This window comes from Ochotona curzoniae, unplaced genomic scaffold (genome assembly GCF_017591425.1).
Source record: "Ochotona curzoniae isolate NIBS_2020 unplaced genomic scaffold, NIBS_Ocur_1.0 contig_1, whole genome shotgun sequence".
NCBI lineage: Eukaryota > Metazoa > Chordata > Mammalia > Lagomorpha > Ochotonidae > Ochotona > Ochotona curzoniae.
The window spans coordinates 37,092,072-37,111,513 of record NW_024464918.1 but is presented as its reverse complement, the minus strand read 5'-3'; the positions used below and the strand labels follow the sequence as shown (position 1 = coordinate 37,111,513).

The 19,442-nt window shown below is 41.2% G+C and overlaps 1 protein-coding gene across 1 annotated transcript; it reads left to right on the top strand.

Annotated features, from left to right (window-relative positions):
* Positions 1-97: 97 nt before the first annotated feature.
* SAR1B (secretion associated Ras related GTPase 1B) lies at positions 98-18,019 on the top strand. The gene is made up of 7 exons (XM_040971923.1): positions 98-198; positions 6,710-6,786; positions 9,257-9,376; positions 12,344-12,409; positions 14,572-14,675; positions 15,579-15,710; positions 17,398-18,019. The coding sequence occupies exons 2-7, from the start codon at positions 6,729-6,731 to the stop codon at positions 17,512-17,514; spliced, it is 597 nt and encodes a 198-aa protein (XP_040827857.1). The 5' UTR covers positions 98-198; positions 6,710-6,728; the 3' UTR covers positions 17,515-18,019.
* Positions 18,020-19,442: the final 1,423 nt, after the last annotated feature.

The window sequence follows — 19,442 nt, the reverse complement described above, 5'->3', positions numbered from 1 at the left end:
GAGCGGCGGGACTCGGCGGAGGCGGAACTGAGGGCGCGCGGTGTTGCGGCCCCGCGGACCGTGGCTTAGTGAGGCACCCGCCGGCCCGGAAGGAGCTGACGCCAACCAGGGCCGCGGCAGCCATCGCGCTTTGCAGGTCGGGCTGGGAGGGTGTAAGGGCAGACGCCAGCCCGAGAGTCGTGTTCTCCTCGGTCACAGGTGAGTGGCAGTCCCTGCTCCCGGGAGCAGTGGCGGGCGGCGGCTGTGGGCCTCGCGAGGAAGGCCCTCCTGGGAGAGGGGATGCCTGGTTTTCACCCCCGGGATCTGGGGGCGCCCGAGTGGACAGGTCTGGGGTGCCCTCCGCGATGGACGCTCGGACATCCCATCGGGAGCGCCGAGTTATTTTAGGAAAGAGCGAGGTGGCTGCAGGTTGGCTGCTGCTGCCCTCCGGGTCTCGGTTAGCTCACCCCGGTGAGGTGAAGGCAGCGGCCAGTGTTGTCATCTAAATGTATAGATTTTATTTTTGCTTTGCCCAAGTAGCAGTCCGCTAAGGAAGGTGGTGGTAGTGTGATCTCTGTGACAGATAATACAGGAAGATTGAACATTTTACTCCTGATTAGTGATGTCAATATAGCAAAGCAACATGTCTGATCTTCTGCTGTACCTTTCAGTAGACTTGGGTGTGTCGGCCAAATGTTTTGAGATGTTAAAACTTTTTAAAGAAAGTACCTTGGCGTTGTCAGAGTTTGTAGAAAGGAACGTGTTGGCGTGCCGTGTTGGGCATTGGGGAAGGTGAACCTTCCACCCTTCCCTGGGCTTGCCCTATGGGGCGGGAGTGGAAATTCCAGCGAGAATTGGGGCACAAGAGTCATCTATCAGAAATGAAAGTCTTTGCTGCATCATTACAAGCTCACAAATTCTGTAGTCATGATTCAGTGCGTCTCCACCCCCTTATCTAGGTACACTCTGGGCTGAAACTTGCTTAAATTGTTTCTTGGCCAAAACACAACTAGGCAAATAATGTTGAGATCAGTGTTGAAAGTGTTCTTTAAAGTGAGTGCTTTAAAGTGGGCATTTTCCATCATGTTTATTAGTTTTTATATTCTTAGTTCATTGTTAGGACATTCAGCCCTCAAACTCAAAAACAACTTTCTTTTAATATAGAGTCACTCTTTTTTAAAAGTCCTGTTTACATAAATATGCATATAGGTTTCAACTCTCTCTCTTTTTTAAAAGATTTATTTATTTTTATTGCAAAGTCAATACACCAGAGAGGAGGAGAGACAGAGAGGAACTTCCGACCGATGATTCACTCTCCAAGTGACTGCAAAGGCGGGAGCTGCTCCGATCTGAGGCCAGGAGCCAGGAACTTCTGCGTCTCCCATGCAGGTGCAGGGTTCCAAGACTTTGGGCCATCCTGGACTGCTTTCCAGGTCACAAGCAGGGAGCTGGATGGGAAGTGGAGCTGCCCGGAGTAGAACCGCGCACATATGGGATCTGGGCGCATCCAAGGCAAGGACTTTAGCACCTAGGCTACCATGCTGGGCTGGGTTTCAACTCTCTTAACTGTCATTTTACTCTAAAGAAAACTTGAAAACGTTTTTGCTTTTTGTGTTGTTTTTTTTTTGGTTAATTATATATATATATTATAATTGATACATATGCTATGTTTCTTGCATTTTAAAAGAAATTTGTCTCAGTTTGAAAACTGTAAAGGCTATAGGAAGAAAACAGTTTTACGGGAGAAAATGTATAAAGAAACAATCTTAAAGCACTGAATATCTTACTTGTCCATCTTATGACACCTGCTGAAAAAAACCTACAAAATAAATATAGTAAGGCCACTTTTATATTTCCAGTACTGTTCCAGTTTGGAGAGGGTAATTGATAAGTTCCCTCACAGATAGGATACTGATATTCCAGATTTTGGTCATATTTTCATCATAAGTCTGAGTAAGCACAATTGGATGGGAAATTACAGTTAGGGCCTGGCGCAGTAGCCTAGTGGCTAAATTCCTCGCCTTGCATGTGCTGGGATCCACATTGGTGCAGGTTCTAATCCCTGCGGCCTCGTCTTGCATACACCGGGGTCTTATATGGGCGCCAGTTCACATCCCAGCTGTTCCACTTCCCATACAGCTCCAAGATTGCAGCCTGGGAAAGCAGTCGAGGATGGCTCAAAACCTTGGGACCCTGCACCCATGTGGGAGACCTGAATGAGCTGCTGGCTCCTGGCTTTGGATTGGCACAGCACAGGCTGTTGTGGTCACTTGGGGAGTGAATCATCGGACGGAACATCTTCATTTCTCTCTGTCTCTCCTCCTCTCTGTTTATCTGACTTTGCAATAAAAATAAAATAAATCTTAAAAAAATCAAAATATCATTAGAAATTTTTTTAAGTTTATGGGTTGTTACTGTTGAAGTTCAATTGCAATTTGGCAGTTCACATTTTGTGCTGTCTGGTGTCAACAGTACTCTAGTATTTTCATGTGTTATGTTTAATATGGCTTTGCACTCTGTGCGGCCTTGGCATTGTTATTGTACTCAAGAGGAGATGGGCTTAGGAAGATTGTTTTACAGAAATAAAGAATAGTACTTGCAAAGGTGTACTTTAAATCCAGATTTGTTCTTTAAATCCTTGAACGGGTTCTCCATCCATCTCTATCATGCTTTTCTTCCCAAAGTTATTAATACATCGATCCTATGGTCGTACTCTGACACTTTGTTTGCCTTTTTTAGGTAATAGTAGTGTGTCTTTTTCTCTCAGTAGTACTTTTTGACTATTTGTCTTTTGTCCTCCTATGTATATCTTTAAGAAGTTCATATAAGTGAATATTTAGTATAAGACAGCTGTAATCATTAAGTGTTCATGTAAAAATTTTAAATTTGCTTTAAAAATCAGTAGCTCTATTGAACTATCATTGAAAGACTATAAATTTTACTGTTAAAATATATAGCTCAGTGTTTGTAGCAGTTACAATGTTGTGCAACCCTCAGCAGTATCTAATTCCAAGATATTTTCATCACCCCAAAATGAAACCCAGGACCCAGCAGCAGTCACTCCCTGTTTTCCTTCTTCCTAATCTGCTTACTTGTAGGGATTTGCCTTTTCTGTACATTACCTGTAGATCAAATCATCCATAAGAGCTTAGTGGAATAAGGTGTTAAGACACTATTGGTAATGTGATATGTTTTTTTTTTTTCCATTCTGTCCCTTGCACTGATTTTCGTGATACTTGAGATCATTCTTTAAATCTGCATCAGGACTTTTCCTGTTTGGTGTTGATTTCATGCAGTAAATAAATCTGCTGACGTGTATATGTTTCCTTGTTCTTGACCTTTGCTCTTCACATATCTGAATAGTGTGCTCACTGTTATGTAACCTGTTCCCAGCACTTAGGTGTCTGTAGCTAAGTAATGTTTATACTTAGTTGATTGAGTATTTCCACTTGTTCTTAGAACAGCAACTGAGGAATGAAGTCTGCCTGTTTCCAATGACTGATAACTTTATAGAACTGTACATAGTGCTGAGCCTCTAAAGCATAGTTTCTCCATGTATGTTATTAGATTATTTGTCTTAGAATAAAAATGTTGCAACAGCAAACTGGTATAGTTATTCCATTAAAATATCCATTTTTGTTTTTAAATATTTATTTTTATTGGAAAGTCAGATTTAGAGGGAAAGAGAAGCAGAGAGAGCGAGAGATTTTCTACCTGTTGGGTTCACCTCCCAAGTGGCCTCTATAGCTGGAGCTGGGCTGGTCCACAGGAGCCAGGGGCTTCTTCCAGTTCTTCCACATAGGCGTATTGGTCCAATGATGGGCCATCCTCTGCTATTTTCCCAGTCCATTAACAGGGAGCTGGGTTGGAAGTGGAGTAGTCAGGACATATGGGTTGCCAGGCCTGCATGTGAAGTCATAGCTTGCTATGGCTCAGCACCAACCCCCAAACATCCATTTTCCTTCAAGGCTTGCCCTTTTATCTTCACCATTACTCAGAGGTGTCATCAAAACCTGTAGTCATCTGCAGTAGAGACTTTGCATTAATTTTCATAGCAGTGTTGTCCACTCTTGCAGGGATTCCATTGTTTGTCATTGTGGACAGTGTACCCTGTAACCTAGCTTCCCAACCTAGTCTCTCACCCCCACTTCTCTTCATCTGTTCATTCCAGAGCCAGGCCTTGACATTTGCTGCCACCCAGTACTTCTCTTGATATTGTCTTGAGCTTGTCTTGAACTCTTCAATCTCATTATTACTTGTACTTTGCTGCCTCAATTCTGGTCCACAATTCACCTCTCACTGTTTTACTATATCTCCACCTTCCTTCTGGCTTAGATTTCTCCTGTATTCTCCCAGTTCTGTTCTGTGAGAACCTTGCCTTTGATCACCACCCCACTGGTTGCATGGCGACCTCTTGTACTTTGTCCGCTCACTGTGCAGCTCTGTCGGTGCAGCTCACAAAGTCCTGTTGCACCGCCCTTTTTCCTCTCCCCGAGCTCCATGTTCCCTAAAGCCTAAGCTGCCATTGCTGCTGGCTAGTGGAAGGTCAGAACTCAGTGCTCCTTGGCTCTGCTGTGGATGAGCCCTTGGGTCCCTGGCAATTCTTTAACTTGATCCACTCCCTGTAGTAGCTATTATGATATGTACTCTGTGGCTTAAAATTTCTTCTTTGCTCCTTCAGTTTGGGAATTAGATCCCTGACAAGGCCACAGATTTCTATCTCAACAGGAAAGATAGAGTCTCATTTCAAGCTCCTCTGGAGAGTTTGTTCCTCCGTTCTAGTTCATTCCTTCTTTTTCTTTGGCTTTGACCTCTTCCCTTCCACTGGCTGCTTTCCTTCAGTTTATCGTAGTCAAGCCTCACCCTTCCTTGAGAATCTCTTTCCTCTCATTCCTTTTCAGATTTTTTTCTTTTGAAAAAAAGAATCTTTCCTTAATGCTTCTGCCTGTTGACCTCTCTTCCCACTCCACAAACAGTGGCAGTGGGCTTATTTTGAGCATTTTATTTCACTTGATCTTTACCTTGAGGGATTTTTTTTATAAGAAACTTAAACTTGTTCAAGGTTGTTCCATTCATGAAGCATGGAGACAGTCTTGCATTTTACTTCTGGCCACTTCTGCAGCCAGCTCTGCTGTCAGCAGTTGGCTCCTTGTGGCCTCCAAAGTTGTATTGATGGGGGCTGATTTCTCATCTTCTTGTCTCGGTCCCAGCAAACTGAATGCTATGGTTCCTTGGACTATGCAACATGTAAGTTTAAGATGACACTTTGGGGGCCCAGTGCAGTAGTCTGGTGGCTAAAATCCTCACCTTGCATGCGCTGGGATCTCATATGGGAACCAGTTCAGGTCCCAGCTGCTCTGCTTCCCATCCAGCTCCTTGCTTGTGGCATGGGAGAGCATTTGAAGATGGCCCAAAACCTTGGGACCTTGCACCCACGTGGGAAACCCAGAGGAGGCTCCGGTCTCCTAGCTTCAGATCAGCCCAGATTGGGGAGTGAATCAACAGAGGATCTTCATTTCTGTCTCTTCTCCTCTCTGTTTATCTGACTTTTCAATAAAAATAAATCCTAAATAAAAAAAAAAACTATCTTTACTTTATGCTAGTATGATGAGACTTGCATACTCTTCCTTCTTTGTCATAATCTGTCCACCTCCTCTTCTCTCTCTATCCACAGGTTTTGGTAAATATCCCACTATATATATACTACCATTTAATTAGCTTCCTATTTTTTTTTTAATTTACTTACGAATTATCATCTATTTGAAAGGCAGAATTACAGAGAGTGAGAGAGGCAGAGACATTCCATTCTCTGGTTCACGCCCCAAATGCTGGCAACATAGTTTAGGCCAGGCCAAAGCCAGGAATTCCATCTGACTGTCCCGTGTGAGTGGCACAGGCAGGACTTGAACTGGCATGCACAGGGATGTGACTGTTACAGAAGACAGTACACTGGCTTCTAACTTGTTGAGCATAGATTATTTCCAGATATTTTTCTTAACATTTCTGATACACATCTTTATGCATGAAACTTTTCTATGTTATGTTATGACAATTTCTGGAAGTAAAATTCTGAGCCAAATGGTATTAACACATATATTACTGCCAGATTGATTTTGAAAAAGATCTGTACACAATTTATACTTTCAGCAACAGTGTCTTCTTTATCACATCCTTTCTAGTCCTGGCTTTTCTGATTCTTTCTTCATTTTGTTACTTTAATGAGCAACAGCTGTCTCTACTTGGTATCTTAGTGATATTTTCTTTTTCACATGTAAGAACAGATCAGATTAAACCGGTCTTCATAATAGGATTTATTTGTAGTAAAATTGTTGTGGTTATCATGTTCACAGATTTGGCATTTGAAAGTTAGTGTTTACTGGGGCCCGATGTGGTGGCTGGCTAATCCTCTACTCTGTGGTTCTGTTATCATATATGGGCATTGGTTTGTGTCCTGGCTGTTCCACTTCCAATCCAGCTCTCTGCCTACGGCTTGGGAAAGCAGCAAGGTGTGGTCCAAGTCCTTGGAACCGTACACCCATGTAGGAGACCTACAAGAAGCTCCTGGCTCCCAGCTCAGCTCTGGCTCTTATAGCCATCTGGGGAGTAAACCAGTGGATGGAAGACCTTTGCTTTCTGTGAAAAATCTGCCTTTCAAACAAAAATAAATAGATTTTTTTGTGTGTGAAGATGTTTACTGTTGGCAATTAAATTCAAAACTCCTTTTTTTCAGACCTTGGTAAGATTTGGACATGTCCTTCATATTTGATTGGATTTACAGTGGCTTCAGCAGTGTGCTACAGTTTTTAGGTAATGTTGTCTCTTTGTTCTTTATAGTTATCTTGCTTGAACTTATTTATAGGATGATGATTATTTGTTGATCCTCTTTATAAATAAACCGGGGATTAAGAATGTGGGCTTTGTAGGATGCTGGACTGTCTGACATCGTACCAGCAATGTCGGGGCACACTTAAATAACAGACTGATGGACTTATGACTGCTTATGAAGGACTATACTATTGTAACATGTATATTACAATATGCATATTACAACATACAATGTACATATTATAATATATACATATGTATATACACACACATATATAATATATACATACGTATACATGTTGTATTGCAATATTACAATATGTAATATATATTATAATATGGGGAAAATCAGTCGGGGTGGGAGTTGGAGGGTTGGGAGGGAAATCCCAGACCCTATGGAATTGTACCATAAAATTGAAAACAATAAAATAAAAAAGAATGTGGGTACTTTGAGTAATCTTCCTCTTGGGTAGATTGCCATTTCAAGTCCCAGCTACTGTCTTTCTGATCCAGCTTCCTGCTAATGTACCTTAGAAGCAGCAGGTGATAGCTCTGTACTTGAGTCCATGCCACCCATACAGGTTACCAAGGATAAAGTTTCTGGCTTTGGCTTTGCCCAGTCCTGGATGTTGCAGGCATTTAGGGAGTCAACCAGCAGTGAAAAATCTGTCACTCTGTGTTTTGAATGTACACACACACACACACACACAGATACACGCTTGCACACATATATATGATGTGGACTTGAAAACATATCCAATTGCACATCTGTTTTAAAGTATGGATCTTGGGATGGCAGATTAAACCACTGCCTACAGTGCCAGCATCCCACATGAACATGGTTTGGAGGCCTGGCTGGTCCATTTCTGATTCAGCTCCCTGCTAATTGCTTGGGAAAACAGCAGAGGATGTTCCAAGTGCTTAGGCCCTTCCTATCCACACTGGAGATCAGGATGCACTTCTTGGCTCCTGGCTTCAGACTGCTCCAGTGTTGGCCATTGCAGCCATTTGAGAAATGAAATACTGGATGGAAGATGAGTCTCTCTCTCTCTCTAACTCTACATTTTAAATAAATCTTAATAAACAAATAATATAATTTTGAATAGATTACTTTCTCCACTGTACCCCAAGTTTTCTCATCTATAAAATGGCAATAATAATTGTCACTTGTAAAAATACTACTAATGGGGTGTCCTTTGACCTAGCAGTTAAGACTCTAAGACACCCACAGTCCATGTCAAGATTCTGGCGTCGGTGTCTTTCTCTGACTTCAGCCTCTCACCTCCAACCTCTCACTGATCGGAGATCCTTGGAGGCTGGCCTGTGCTCCTGGGCTCCTGACTCCCCACTCTGCCTTCTGCTTGGCCCCAGCTCACCGGTGTTGGGGAGTGAACCAGCAGATGGGAGTGCTCTCTTTGTCTCAAATTTGCTAATAAAGGAAGATTACTAACAGAAATGCCTACCATTTATTAACTAGTGTATGTACTTCATGCTTGCATGCATTTTCTCAGTTGATGCATGTCTGCATCCCACATTAGAATTCCTGAGTTCAGTTCCTTGCTCTATTCCTGACTCTAGCTTCCTGCCAATGGACATTCTGGGAGATGAACCAAGTGACTGGATTCCTGTCTTTACATCTGAGACCTGGATTGAGTTCTTGGCTTGAGGCCCAGCTTGGCTCAGCTGCTGCTGGCATCTGCAGGCTGAAGCAGCAGCACATGGGGGCTCTGTCTCTTCTCTACTTGTCCCACCCCCATTGCTCAAATATTGGGAAAAATATTTCCAGCAAGCAGATTATTAATAAACATAATTATCCAGCAATCGTAAGAGTCACTAGTTTTTGTTTGAGAAGCAGAGAGAGAACAAGGTAGGGAACAGGGACAGGTGTTTGTTCCTGTGGTTAGATGCCACTTGGGTTATCTGAATTCCAGATCGCAGTACCTGGTTTGTGTCCTGGCTACTCTGCTTCAGTTTCAGCTTCCTGCTGATTTACAACAGGGAGGTAGCCACTGATGACGCATGTACTTGGTTTCTGCCACGCATGGAGGAGACTTGGATAGAGTTCTAAGCTCTTGGCTTCCACTTGGCTCAGCCTTGTCTGCAAAGGGTGAAACATCTTGCTCTGTTCTCTTTCTTTCTTTCAAATAAATAAAACTTTTCATCTGGGAAAATATTAAAACTTAAAAAAAAGTTTCCATGCACTGGTGTGATGGACCTGGACTCCTGTTCCAACATGGGAGACTCAGATGAAGCAGCTGGCATTGTTCTGGCCCAGCCAGCGCCATTCTGGCCATTTGGAGAGTGAATCAGAAGACTGCTTACTTGCTCTCTCACTCTCGTAATCTTAAAATAGATTATAATTCTACACTTATCTGGGTCAGATTTAAAGATTTGAATAATCTGAGTCAGATTACTTATACTGCTTTCACTAATCGTAACTCTTACTCTGCAGGATTATATAAGAAAACTGGTAAATTGGTATTTCTTGGATTGGATAATGCAGGAAAAACAACATTGCTACACATGCTAAAAGATGACAGACTTGGACAGCATGTCCCAACGTTACATCCCAGTAAGTATGTCCCCCCATAAGATCCAGTGCTGCTGAGTCATGTGCACTAACCAGATATGGTTTGTATTTTGTTTGTGTTTTTGTTGTTGTTAGTAAGACTGGAAAAGGAAGATTTCATAAAATTGATAAATCTTTTATTAGGAGAAAAGAGTGGGGCTTGGCAATAAGATTCTGATACACGATCAATACTATTAAGGAAAAATGATCATGGTGAAATTGAATATATAAAATTGTCTGCAAAAACAGCAGAATTGGAAGAGACTGCAGAGTGGTCTTATATTAAGTGTAAATCATTTTTTTACTTTTTGGTGTTGCTCTCTTATTCAGCAAAAAATCTACTGAGCCCCAACTTTGTATCAGACATTGTTGTAGATGCCAGCGCTATAGCAGTGACATAGAGCACGGCTCACACTCATTTCAACTTCTGTTTCTCAAACTGAAGTATCAAAAGTATCATGGAGAAATCTCACGATCCAGCAGTTACACTCATGGGCATTTATCTGGGAGAAATGAAAACAAGAGCCTTGCATAGGACTGTTTATACCAGCCTTATTTATAATAGTCCCAAACTGGAAACATCTGCCACATCTAACTGACGGAAGCAGCATAAGTGGGCATTTGGCCTGAGGTTAAGGCACCACTTGGGAGCCTCCATCCCAGGTCAGAGTGCCTGGGTTTGAGTCCCGGCTCTGCTCCCAATTCCAGAGTCCTAGCTGAGACCTGGATTGGGTTCCGCAGCTCCTCCCCTTTTTATTTGGCCCATCCTTGCCTGTTGCTAGGGAAGAAGCCAACAGATGGCAGCTCTCTGTCTTTGTCTCTCCTTCCCTTTCCTCCTTACCCCCTTCCCTACCACCAAATTAATTAAATTTTTTTAAATATTGAATAAACATTGGGCTTTAGCAAGAAAGAGGAATAAATTACTGTTACATTCAGTCATATTAATGCTACATGGAAGAAGCTTGCCACTAAAAAATTATCTGCAGTCTGATGCCATTTATGTGTAATTCTAGAATAGGTACATTAACCAAATTCAAATCATTGGTTGCTTCTAATGGTGAGGCCCGATCTTGGAATGGTTAAAGGAGACTTTCTGAGTTGTCTAGCAGTGTTCTGTAGGTTAATTAATCATTCTGGAAGTTCCTTTATGTATAAGTAATCATAACCATCCCAGTGGCTTTCCAACCACATACAAACATCATTATTTCCTGGAAAATAGCAACTTTGAGCACAGACTGTATTCAGTGTTTTATGCAATTGGTATTCAAAGCTTAACAGAACATACTATTCTGGGTCAAAATATTTACACTGAAACTTTCATTACAGTTGTGGGGGACTTTGGGCTGTGAGGCAGTGACAATGTGGAATTACTCCGCCACCCTAAAGTACTAGAAAACTGGACCAAAAATATATGGTAACTGTTTTCAGATATTGGGCAGTAGGAAGCACAGGAATGGTGGAAGGGTTTCTGAGAGGAAAAAAAAAAGCCTCCACTATTCTAGCTTTATGCCTGAAGGTAGTTTTCCAGAGTATTTTACAAAGAGAGGAAACTGAAACACAGCTCGAAGTCTGTCTTAGCCAAGGCCTTGACAGACACACTTTGGAGAAGCCAAGGTCTGGGCAGGCAGGGTGCCAAAATGGAGGAGGTCTGAAGAGAGGACTGCAGACATTTGTGTGGCTGAAAACCAATCTACATATGCTGTGGTTGGAATTCCATTCCACAAGACCAAAGAACCGTTTTCTGAGAAAACACAATTACCACTTGATAGTCAGATGATTACTATAAGTCATGTAAGATTGGGAAGGATTCAGCTTCCTACCAGCTACAAAGAGAATATTTGGTTGGCTATACAAGGCACTCAGTAAAAACCCCAAAAGGATCATGCCTTATCAATGGAGCAAAGCTAGCCCCAAGCTCAAGGCAACTCTAGGTTTGTCCAAACAGAACTTAAAAATCTGCCAGCAACTTAACTGTCAGAACAAAATCTAATCTTCAAAGCAATACAACAAAATTCAGCAACTATTATAAAATTGCTAGACATGTAAAGGAGCAGGAAAATGTGGTCCATATCCTGGAGAAAAATTAATAGGAAAGTGACAAATGATAGAATTAGTAAATAAGGTGGTTAAGACAATTTTAATGAATGTGCTCAAAGACTTAAAGCGGGAGTGGGGAACATGTAGTTGGGAGAGCCTGAAAAGTTCCCGGCTCCTGGCTTTGGATCAGCTCGGCTGACTGTTACAGCCATTTGGGGAGTGAACCAGTGGATGGAAGATCTTTCTGTGTCTCCTTTCGCCTGTATATCTCTCTTTCCAATAAAAAATGTATAAATCTTTAAAAAAGAAAACAGAAAACAACCAGATGGAACTTCTAGTATCTGTAATGAAATTTTCATTGGTTGGGACTAAAATCCTGTTAATGCTAGCACTGCAGAGGGAAATATCAGTGGTTTATTTCAGTGAGATAGAAACTAAAAAAATGAGTAAGAAAGAGAAATGACTTAAAAGAAAAATAAACAGCTTCAATGAAAAACAGTTTGTAAACCTATAATTAAAATTCCAAAAGCAGAGTAGAGGGAGTAGAAAAATATTTGAAGAAGTAATGGCCACATTTTTTTTAAAGTCTGTCTCTTGTCAGTTTTAAGAGATAATTATTATTTAAGCTACATAAAAAATTAATAGATTGAAGCAGTTAATTGAATACATAGCAAACATTTTTAGTAGAAAGAACAGTGAAGGGAAAATAAATGTTTTATTTATGAAAGATAATGAAGACCAGAATTTATTATTATGATGGTATGCATTGTGTTTTTAATTCAAATTGGAGCATAACTATGTATTCTCTTACCGATTCCTAAATGTTGAGTTTGATTTTATTCACAATTTTAATGAACCAGACATTAAGTAATGATGTATGCCATGGGTGAGTTTATGTGTTCTATGTTGTAAAGAATTATTTATTGTATTTAGCTTCAGAAGAACTGACGATTGCTGGCATGACTTTTACAACTTTTGACCTGGGTGGACATGTTCAAGGTAAGATTTGATTATTCTTACAGATGTTATATTTTAACTTAATAAATACAGAACTATTAGGTTCTAGGACATGAAATCTGATTCTATGCAAGCAAGATCAGAGTAAATTTAAATTTAGGAATTAGTATCCCCAGATAAATGCTTTGAAAATCAGGAGTGGGGGCCAGCTTGTGCATGGCGGTTAAGATGCTATTGGGATGCCCAAGTCCCATATCAGACTGCCTGGATTCAAGGCCGGGCTGTTCCCCCAGTTCTGCTTCCTGCTCATGTGCACCCTGGGAATCAGCAGGTGAGGCCTCAAGTGCTTGGGTTCCTGCCGCTCACATGGGAGGGCTGGATTGAATTCTGGGCTTCTGTCTTTAGTGTGCCCTAGCCCTGTCTGTTACAGACATTTGAATGAGAGAATGGAAATCTTTTTGTCTCTCTTTAAAAGAAAAAAAAAAGATGGGACTGGTGCAATAGCTCATTTGGCTAATTCTCCTTCTGCAAGCGCCAGCATCCCATGTGGGTGCTGGTTCATGTTCTAGCTGCTCCATTTCCTATCCAGCTTCCTATTTATGGCCTGGGAAAGCAGAGGAGGACAATGCAAAGCCGTGGGACGCTTCACACACGTGGGAGACCCAGAAGAAGCTTCTCGTTTTACATTGGCTCAGCTGCAGATGTTGTGGCAATTTTGGGAGTGAACCAGCTGGTGGAATATCTTTCTGTCTCTCCTTTCTGTAAATATGCATTTCATATAAAAATGAATTATTATTTTAAACAAAAAGTGAAAATTAGTTCAAATTTCTAAAGAAAAAACTATAAAGAATGATTTTTGTGATGCTCCTGGTCAGTTAAGTAAGAATCGCTAATGGTGACAAAACATGAGTACAGTTTAGCTGCCATTCTGTCTCTCTTCTTGTCTGTTTCTCACCTGCCGTCATAGTTTGTGACTATGTTAATGTTGTGTGAGGCTTCAATAACTAACTTAGTACTTGAAAATGAAAGCCTTACTAATTGACCTGCCATCTGGTCCTTATTTCCTGCTGTTCCCCTTTTCTGTTCTCTTTACTCAGCCAGACCAGCATTTTCCAAAACATACTGAGTAATAATTTGCAGATATTGATTTCAGGAATATGAGGACAGAAGTGAATTTGAATGTAATAGTTTGTCTAAGCCTTTATTTTTTTAAAAAATTTCAACATATGTCTTAAAACTTAAATCAGAAAACTATTTTCTTGTGATATATTCCTATCCTGGGAAAATTACTTTTTTTTTTTTTAGATTTAATTGGAAAGTCAGATTTACAGAGAGACGGAGAGACAGAGAGAAAAGATCCCCCATTTGCTGGTTTACTCCCCAAGTGGCCACAATGGCTAGAACTGAGCCAATCTGAAGCCAGAAGCCAGGAGCTTCTTCCAGGTCTCCTGTGTGGTACAGGTTCCCAAGGCTTTGGGCTGTCCTCAGCTGCTTTTCCCAGGCCACAAGTACTGAGCTGGAAGGGAAGTGAAGCAGCTGGGATATGAAGCAGCATCCATATGGGATCCTGAGTGTGGAAGGCAAGGACTTTAGTCACTAGGCTACTGTGCTGGGCTCCAGAAAATTACTCTTAGGGTTTCACAGACTTTAGTTATGTATTAAGATTTCATTTGTTTTCTGTTTTGAATAGAGCCATTTGCTTTTAATATTTTAGTTAAAGAGGCTTGTACCCAGCACTGTCACTTACTTCTTATTTAGCCCTGGCCCCCTCCCCACCAAAAAAAATTTTTTCCAAAGGACAAAAAAACTTGATAAATTGGAAATGTCAAAAAGTGGTTATTTTTTTTGTTTTGTTTTTTAATGTAAAAAGTGGTTATTGCACAGGTATATAAAGTAGTTTTCTGCTGGTATGTTACATTTATATAGTAATGACCCTATGCTAAATTTGTCATGTATCTTTGTCCAATGGTAGCCAAGTATCCATTCTGTTCTTACATGGGCTAATTGAAGAAAAGGATAGTATTTAACTGGCTTACATAAAAGAAAACTTGAAATATCTTTTATGATGAAAAGTTTTCAGCACCATCAGATAAAAGATTAAACTGGCTATATGGTGAAGTAGCAGCAGCCAAGCAGTAACTTCACTCATTATTTTGTTGGATTCTTCCAGCAAATAAAATCTAACTCGTGGTTGTTTTTGTTAGCTCGAAGAGTGTGGAAGAACTACCTTCCTGCCATCAATGGTATTGTATTTCTTGTGGATTGTGCAGACCACGAGAGGCTGTTAGAATCCAAAGAAGAACTTAATGTAAGTGATTAAAACTAAACATACTGAACTCTGGTAAGCCTAAAATGGATTGGAGATACAGATACCAGAATGCAGCTTTTCTGCAGTCTGAGGAAAGTCCTGGCCGTTTGTTGAGCTCGGTGATTAGTTAGAATACAGAGGGAGTAAGTTGGAGTAGTTGCAGCTATTGAGGAATTACTTCAGATATCCTTCCTGAAGTCTTGAGGAGCACACCTTGTACAAAGCGGGTTCTAGTATATTTCCTGTCTGCTGCATTCCTGGAGTGGGTTGATCTTCAGTCCCTAGTTTCCTAGAAGCCATTTTGTCAGGAGTTGGCCAGAACCTGGAACTGGTACAACATGCTGTGTTCATCAGCACTCCCAGGAGTGAGCAGAGGCTGTGCAGGTACCTCCTCTCCCTTCTCCAAAGCCCTGGGGAGAAACAGGCTAGGCCAGTACTGAATCCGGGGCAGCAGACTAATCAGGTCCATGATTGGTTCCTCTTCCCAGAGAGGACAAACAAGTGTTTATTCATGTGGCCAGTAGGCTCTCTGGTCTTGAAATGGCCAGGGAATTCCTAAGTTCCTGCCTTGTGCCAGATACTGTATATTATTTCATGCTGCTGTTCCTAATCTCACAGCTTCAGTGACACTGATTTGCCCAAGATCACAACTTGGAAACAAAAACCAGGTCTGCGTAACGTCTTGGTGTTGGTCTCACCTCTGGACTTCATGCTTTATTACACAGTCAACAGGATGAGCACTCACAGCAAGAGCCTTGGGGAGCACAAGAGTTGAGTTAATGGTCTCACCAAGCACATGATGCTGTGGGAGAAGTTTGCCAAAGGGAGTTGGCATGACTTGATATGGTATAGAATGAATCATTGATTGTTTTGGTGTCTTATCTTTTGTATTGTTTCTTTCAGTCATTAATGACAGATGAAACCATTGCTAATGTACCTATACTGATTCTTGGGAATAAGATTGACAGACCTGAAGCCATCAGTGAAGAGAGGTTAAGAGAGATGTTTGGCTTATATGGACAGACAACAGGAAAGGTAACAACAACAAAAAGCTAGAAAGTGTGATTTTGTGGTACCTGTGTTTTTGTAAATTACAGTGGCCCAGCTACAGATGCTTATTACCTTCTTTTTTGTTAAAATTGTCATTTATGGGTCCAGCATAGTAGCCTTTCCAATAAAAATAAATAAACCTTTAAAAAGTATTTTACTTATCATAAATTTTCAGAATTGGCCACCAAGGGCCAATGTTGTATTTTTTCTTTCTTTCTTTTTTTTTTTTTTAATTGCAAAGTCAGATATACAGAAAGGAGGAGAGACAGAGAGGAAGATCTTCTGTCCAATGATTTACTCTCCAAGTGACCGCAACAGCCAGTGCTGTGCCAGTCTTAAGCCAGGAGCCTGGAGCTGCTTCCAGGTCTCCCACACAGATGCAGAGTCCCAAGTGTTTGGGCTGTCCTCCACTGCTTTCCCAGGCCACAAGCAGGGAGCAGGATGGGAAGTGGAGCCACTGGGATTAGAACCGGCGCCCATATGGGATCCCAGCATGTTCAAAGCGAGGACTTTAGCCGCTAGGTCAGTGCGCCGGGTACCAGTGTTGTGTTTCAGCAGGTTAAGCCACTACATGCCACAACAGCATCGCGTATTCAAGTCTCAGTTGCTCTACTTCTGATCTAACTCCATGCTAATGTGCTTGGTACAGCAGCAGCAGGCAATCCAAGTACTTGGTTCCAGCCCCAACGTGGGAGACCTGGATCTCTCTTGACTCTGCCTTTTAAGTTATAAAATAAATAAATCTTGGGGGAAAAAAAGAATTGAATTTTTAAACATACCATAGTTTGTTTAGGCCCTGTGTTGACCAGAAAAACTTGATAAAATATCAGTAGTAATATTTAACAGATTTTTCAACATAAACTTTATTTATTCGTTATTTTTTTAAAGATTTATTTTTATTGGAAAGGCAAATTTGCAAAGAGAAGGAAATACAAATCTTCCTTCCGCTGGAGAGAAACATCTTCCATCTGTTGGTTCAGTTCCCAAATGGCTGCAGTGGCCAAATTTAAGCCAATCCAAAGCCAGGAGCTTCTTCCACATCTCCTACATTGGTCTAGGATCTCAAAGCTTTGGACCATCCTCTTCTGCTTTTTTAGGTTATAAGCAGGAGCTGGATGGGAAGTGGAGCAGCAGGGACACAAACCAGTGCCCAGATGGGATGCTGGCCCTTGGAAGTTGAGGATTAGCCAGTTGAGCCAACACACCTATACTCTTTATTCCTGGACTTTGTTAAATAACAGGGCAGAAGGAATCCTAGTGTTGTTGAAAATCCCAGGTAAACAATGGAAAATCCCAAGTGTGCAGGCAAAATTTCTTTGGTGCGCAGATCCTTACTCAGAATAGAGCTCCATATAGATTGAGATTTTGTCTTCTTTTTAATAAGTCAGCTCCACCTTAGCTTTCAGAAGTGCTTTATTTGGTCCTAACCTGCTCAGAGAGTGTCTGTTTTTAAGTTCAGTGAAGCCAGTTTGGACTTTTGTAAGTCATACTATTTTTCTTCTTGTGCGCCTTACAAGCTCGCCTACTTCCCACTAAAGGGCCATTCTTTCCCAAGGTGAAGTGTGTGTAGGGAACTGAGTGGTCAAGCAGGCACAGCCTTGTCAGTCACCTTTGAATGGAGTTGCATGCTGTGAAACTCCACTATAATATGTGTGTGTGTGTTCTTTTTTAGGGGAATGTGTCTCTGAAAGAACTAAACGCTCGACCTCTGGAAGTTTTCATGTGCAGTGTGCTCAAAAGGCAAGGATATGGAGAAGGCTTCCGCTGGATGGCACAGTACATTGACTAATGCCAGCCTGCATGGCTTCTGGGCCTCCACAGTCAGGCCACCCAGAGATTTGATCACTCAACTTGCGGAACTTGAATTCAATAGACTTTTGTTGGTTAAAAAGCAGATGTTTTGTAGAATATTAATATATCGACTTAATTTGAGTGAGAATTGAAACTGATTCAAGTAAGTTTGGATATCACCTTAGCTTTCTAATTACATGAAATAGTTTTTACAGTTTATAATCTGACATCACCCCAGCACCCTTTATAAAGAGTGTCTTTCCAGCAGTACATTTGAAGCACTTTCTAACAATATGAAACTACAAATACACATTTAAAAGCTCATCATGTTAAATTTTTTATGTACTTTTTTGGAACTAGTTTTTAAATTTCGGATTATATGTTCACCCCCAAGTGTACAGTTAATAATTAGCTTATCAGTGAATGCATGATGCCTTACAGTTTTCAACAATAGTTTTTCTTATGCAAACATCATGCAATAAAACAGGTTCTAATGTTTGGCATCCTTTCTGGTCAAATGTTTCATTTGAATGTGTCTTATCTAGAGAGGACACCCTGAAAATGTGAGCACTTGATATTAATTATACACCTGAGGGGGGTTTTTGGACAAGATTCATTCCGAATATTTAGAATAAAGTTGAAGTCCCAGAGGCTTTTGCATTTACTGTGGGACAGTTGTAGTGGGCTGTACCTGGTAACATGTGTATCTCTGACTCATGAGCATTTTTATCAGTGTTGTCACCATTATCAGTGCTGATGGAGCCTGTATCCTCGTCCCTTTCAGGCCAACCTTCTGGAGAAAAACACACCCATGGTACACAGGTTGGTTGTCAGTGTGGTGGGTCCCCTGTTCCCATCCCACTTGTCTAATTCTGAAGTATTCCAGTCTTATGGGTGTCCAGTATGGGCATCTGTGCCTCTTCAGCTAAAGCAGTGACATGCCCCATCTCTCCACACTTAGAGGTGCTCCCCGGGGCAAGCCACAGAGGACCTCTTGTGCACAGGTGCACTGTGGGAGGCCTACACACTTGAGAACTGCTCATTCTGCTGCTCTTGTCACTCTGACACATGGGAAGTCCTCTCCTGGCTTCCAGCTCTGGGGTATTCTTTGACATGCTCTGTTTCATGATTGGCTGAAATGAGTCATTTCTAATTTTCACTTTCTTAGTTGCTCTCAGCTAGCTCTTAGCTCTTTCTAGCACAGACTTTTGTTTTGGACAAGGCACGGACTGTAATAGTAGTGTCTTTGCAGATGCCACAGCTGAACTTGCATAATGGTTTTCTAAATGCATGAACATTCCCTGTGAAATTTGATTCTTTGCTCCATGTGTCTGAGATTTGCATTAGTAAGAGAAAAGTGCCAAAAATGTTTTTTTTTTTAAAGATTTTCAAGCTTAAGATTTCTCTTCATCAAATTTTTATAGTATATTCAACCATGTCCATGGAGAAAAGATTATTCTATCTGGCATAATTCTAATATCAAAATTAAGGTTTTTTTCTGTAGTCCAAGTTGGTATAGTCCTTTCTGTTAGAGGTAATGTAGGCAGATAAGCACTGAGAACAGACTGGACAGAACCACTGGTTAGCTGTGCTAGCGGAGTCATCTCTTGCTATGCATTTGGTTTTAGTCATGTGGCTATGCTGGATGACTGTCAGCTTCCAAAATGAAAACAGAACATTCTTTGCTATCTAGAAACAACAGTAGCACTCAGTGAAGACATGGTGGACAGTGATTAGTTTAGCCAGATAGGCTTGAGGTGCTCCTCAAGTCCTGACCGGTTAGAATTAAGCCTTATATCAAAGTGGCAGCCTCTTCTGCAGTGGTATCTGTTTTCACTACCTTCAGGAACATGACTTTTTTCTAAGTATTTCTTAGAGTATCCACTGGTTTAACTCTGATTACTTGTGTCATCAATTGATATAAAG

Excerpts from the sequence above, each read along its gene's own strand:
- SAR1B (XM_040971923.1), top strand. The coding sequence starts at position 6,729 with ATGTCCTTCATATTTGATTGGATTTACAGTGGCTTCAGCAGTGTGCTA. Across the intron at positions 9,377-12,343 it reads TGTCCCAACGTTACATCCCA|CTTCAGAAGAACTGACGATT; the intron begins GTAAGTATGTCC and ends TATTGTATTTAG. Across the intron at positions 12,410-14,571 it reads CCTGGGTGGACATGTTCAAG|CTCGAAGAGTGTGGAAGAAC; the intron begins GTAAGATTTGAT and ends TGTTTTTGTTAG.